Source organism: Astatotilapia calliptera, chromosome 11, assembly GCF_900246225.1.
Source record: "Astatotilapia calliptera chromosome 11, fAstCal1.2, whole genome shotgun sequence".
NCBI lineage: Eukaryota > Metazoa > Chordata > Actinopteri > Cichliformes > Cichlidae > Astatotilapia > Astatotilapia calliptera.
Window position 1 is genome coordinate 19,143,959 of NC_039312.1, and position 4,741 is coordinate 19,148,699.

A 4,741-nucleotide genomic window follows, 5' to 3' on the forward strand; every position below is an offset into this window, starting at 1 on the left:
AAGACTGAAGGGAGGATACAGGGTAAAGTGTAATTACACATCTTGAGCAAATTTAAAAAAAAAAAAAATTAAATTTAAAAATCAAGGAGGAACTGAAGGAAATTATTTATATTGTTGCACCTGTTTCGCTGTCTCAACAGGTTGGACTCACAGCTTAGTGGTTCTTGTCGTATTCACGTATCCTTATTTGTGCTGTTTAGCCTGTATTTTTATTATTTGCATAATAGGAATCCCTCTCATGAGAAACACAACAGAATTTATTCTTTAATTTTTCATAAAGCACCATGAAATATCTTATGAAAATGATTGTGGCTGCCTGCCAAGTGCGATTTCTAACTCAGGTAGAGGGGTAAATTGTACGTAAAATGCTGCTTGTGGAACCAACGCTATATTTTTGTAAATGATGCGTGAAATTAAGTCCATCTGATGATTTGCTGCTTATAAAAATATTGATTACACCTTTTTGGCTTCATCTCTCTTTGACTGTGTGACTATCCAAGATGTAAATGAAGATGTAAATTTACACAAATTTCATTTACGAGAGCGCGGGTGGAAAAGAGACTCAAACTTTAGTACCACATTCAAGCTAGTTTTAATAGGCACATTATGAAAAGTAACTGAGTCAATGAAAAAGATGGGGGGAAAAAAACAGGTTAAACATTGCTCTTCTACTCTTCATTTCCACCAATGAAAGCACAGATCATTATAACAAAGTGGAACACAGAAACTTGCGTGTAAACAGTTACTACAGCAGGGAGGAAGAAGGGAGACGTAATGGGAACATAACATTTACATTTGAGGAGATTTTTTTTTAACGAATAAGCAGAAGCACATCCTGTTGCTGACTTCTGAATGAACTTTTCCCACTGGCATATTTACAATGTAACATCCAGCTACTGACAGAAACATGCCTCATAAAAAGAATAAGCAATTGCCCAACACAATCTTTCTAGATGAAAGGAAAATCAATTTTGTTTAATTGATTTTGTCACATAGTAACAATTAAGATGTAGTTCACCCTGCTACTAACAACGGTGCAAACGGTTAGCTACAGTCAGCTTTTGATCTCCAGCAACTGTCTAGACTACCTGCTCTCCTCGCTGGCCTGACAGCTTCCTACGCTGACATGAGGTGAGTTCAGGTTTGAACCTGTTTTAGCTTTGAAGCCTTGCTCGACTGTCAGGGCACAATGCACGTTGCCTTTCGAAGAGCGAGATAGCCTGTAACAACATCAGTGGGCAGGAGACGGATGTAGGAGAACTCCTCAGAAGATGTGAAGCGCAGCTTTGTCTGTGGGTCTGTGTAGTTTGCCTGAGGAAAGACAAGAGAGATTACTCAGTGTGTTCTTTGTACAAGACTTGGCTAAAGTAATACTGTCCAACTTAAAACATTTTTTTTAGCAGAACGGTTACTCACAGGGAGTCCAGAGATGTCTGAGTATTTCTTGGCTGGTTTTAGGGATGGCGGAGCATCAATGTTGTAGTCTACAAACACAAAAGGGTCATAAGATGAACTACAAATTTGAAATGTACTGTTATCTGCACTATTTTCACAGAGAAGTGGCTTTTAAAGTCTCATCAGTCTCATTACTAATGCAGCAATTCTCAAACTACTGCATTAAAGATGAGAGTCGCTGCAGGTGGGATGCAGATGACTAGAGCAAAATACAGAGCAAATCTTTGTTGGACAAAACAAATCCTTTTTTTTGGGGGGGGGGGGGGGGGGGGGTAAGTGGTAATTTGTGCTTTTGCTTTAAAATGGCAAATCATTCTCTTTTTATTTAAAATGTCAGCTTTGTTAGTCACATTTTAAATACAAAAAAATGTGTTTTGGTATTAATTCACCACCATTTAATAAAATGGAAATGGAGCTGGAATTGTTTATAGCTGACAAATGCAAAAATGACTCCAGTTAAAAGAAGAAACTCACAGTTGGGATCATTGAGCTTCCAGGGTAAGGTACGCTCCAATGCCAGAATCTGTTTGAGGTTCTTCCAGGTCCGGTTCTTTTTGCCTGCTGCTGCTCCGCCAATTCCCGAATGCTGCCAAGATTAGAAAAGCGGAGGGAAAAAAGAAGGAGAATAAAAATTTAAGGAGAAACAAAGGAACAGGATGAACTCAGATTCATGCAGACATATGCACCCACCATGAATGTGTGGTCTTTAAATGGTGGAGGCTTTACAGTGGACTCTGTGATGGTGCTGGTTGGACCGCTGTCCGCCGATCCCACGGCCTTCACCTCAGCCACCGTCTCTACTGTTGTCATCTGATAAGACACAACAGTTAGATATACAGCAAACATGTTTGACTTAATTCACATGTTCAACATGTTATGCATAAATGGCAAAAGTTGGCTATACCCAGCTTAGACTGAAACCTCAGGTGCTTACAACAAGAAAAATAGTTTACAATCATACCTGAGCAGGAGTAACAATGCAAAAGAGAATTTGTTTTTTTAAAAAGAAAATACAAAATACAAACATAATCTATGACAAAAAAAAATTATATCAGGAATGTCTCAAAATCATTTTTACACAACTAAAACAAATGAATAAATCCAAAAGTCTAAAAAACTTTAATTCACTGAGAGTTGTTAAACATCAAATTTACTAGAAATGCACTAGTTGATTGGCCAGGGCCCAGGACTGGATGATTTCCAGTGGTTAAGGCCCTTTTCGATGACTGATCAGCCTCCCACATGACCAGTTGTGAGCCATGCGTGCACACACAGATACACACACACAAACTCTCTCAGCCACACAATGACATGTCGTTAGCGTGGAAGCTCCTCACTGTGATCGAGGACATGAAGATCACCAAAGTTAACCACAGGGGGACTAGTATGAAAATCCTCATAACAACAAACCTAATAACAGGTGTCAAAGCTCAGAGCCTTGGTATGTGCAAAAGACCAAATCAAGTATGAGCAAAATATAAAAAAATGAGAGAGGAAAGAGAAAACGGATGATGTCCTATTGCCTGGTAAACATGCTGGAAAATAAGAAAAGTACATAACACTGGTTTTGTCACATAAATCTGTTGCAGCCGCTTTCTTTGGTAAACTAAAATCTGTCAGGTAAAGCTTGGTCTGCATCAGCTCATTTTCCTGTTAATCATCTGTACCCGTTTCCAGCAGCAAAGCACTTTATTTTTCGTTGTGTGAGTGAGAGAAGATCCTGTAGCTTGCTGCCGTTTGGGGCAACTATAAACTTTAATCACTTCTCGTATTGTGAAAATAATATTTAGAAGAAAAGAAGACTTTAGTTTACATGTGCAGTCAATTATAGTTCTGAGAAGGAAAATCGGAGGTCACAATTTAAAAATTGGCAATCCGAGTCGGTGCATTTCTGCCTTTGAAGTTTGATCGTGCTGATTGTTGGTTTGTTTGTTTTTTTATGGACATATTTTTTATTATTACCTAACTCTTGGTGCGAGTTTTTGATAATGACAAAAAGACGTTGCAACACACCTGAGGTGTTTTACTGTGCCTCGGTTAGCTTTTACCTGTGCCTGGGTTGTTGCTGTAGTAACCACTGGCTGCCCTTTCTTCTTCTTGCTGCTGTTCCCGGTGATCTGCTGAGTGGCTGAAACAGCGGGACTGCCGGGACGTTTCTTCCCACGGAAAGCGGCGGTGCTGGCGGCTGGCGGGGGAGTCTTGACGGTTATAGGGATCTGAGTTGCCATAGGTGGTGATTCTGGAGCAAAGTACCTATAATATATAATTATAAATGTTGTTTTCTCCCTCGGCACTTAGCATGAGCCAACCACTATCCTGATCGTAAACAGCGTTTCACCCGGATGTGGAATCAATTCATTTCCGCCTACGTAAGCCGCTAAATAGTTGACATTAATATTTATTGATGATTATAAACTATACTGTGTTAACCACTAATTGTAAAAACATAACATATATATGTTATTAAAATTATATAAATAATATACAAATAAATATATATATTTATGTTACCTCCACCCTCCACATCTTCTTGAGCTCTTCTGTGAGCCCTTAGTACTTTTCCATCTCCTGGTGTTCCTTCTTCCTAAGGTTCCTCACGTCAAGTCAACTCAAAATTTATTTCTATAGCACATTTAAAAGACTAGTGTACATCAAAGTCCTTCACAATAAAACCGCAATGTGGGCAGAACAAGGAACAAATAGTTAAAATTACATTACATGGTGTAGTGCAGGCTGAATGAAAGTCAAACTAATTTGCATCGAAAGTGAACAGGTGAACGATTGAATTGATTCCGATGTACGGATATCAACTGGGAGATTATTCCAGAGTCTAGGGGCAGCAATGGCAAAAGCACGGTCACCTCTGGTTTTTAAACGAGAACTTGGTCGCATTAGGAGCAGTTGGCTGGAGGATCTAAGTGCTCTCTTTGGGTTGTACAGATCAAGGAGATCAGTTAGGTACCTAGGGGCCAGGTTATTCAGAATTTTAAAAGTGAGCAGAAGGATTTTGAAATCAATGCGATTCCTGGTGGCATAGCTACGTTTATCACTACGACTGTCTTCTTCTGCTTGTCCACCACTACTATATCTGGTTTGTTCGCCATCACCATTTTGTCCATCTGTATCTGGAACTCCCACAGGATCTTACCTCGGTCTCAGCTATCTTAGCTAGAACTTAGAACTTAGACTTCAAACTTTTTTTAATTGTCATTGTGCAGTTTCTGGCACAGCGAACTTGGATAACAGGACCACAAAGGTGCGAAAGTAAAGAAAACAATATACAAAG

The 4,741-nt window shown here is 39.3% G+C and overlaps 1 protein-coding gene across 1 annotated transcript; it reads right to left on the reverse strand.

Moving 5' to 3' along the window:
* Positions 1-568: 568 nt before the first annotated feature.
* On the reverse strand, positions 569-3,809 carry ino80c (INO80 complex subunit C). The gene is made up of 5 exons (XM_026184548.1): positions 3,504-3,809; positions 2,146-2,265; positions 1,930-2,041; positions 1,417-1,484; positions 569-1,311 (listed from the first exon to the last, which is right to left on the reverse strand). The coding sequence occupies exons 1-5, from the start codon at positions 3,681-3,683 to the stop codon at positions 1,180-1,182; spliced, it is 612 nt and encodes a 203-aa protein (XP_026040333.1). The 5' UTR covers positions 3,684-3,809; the 3' UTR covers positions 569-1,179.
* Between the last annotated feature and the right edge of the window lie 932 nt (positions 3,810-4,741).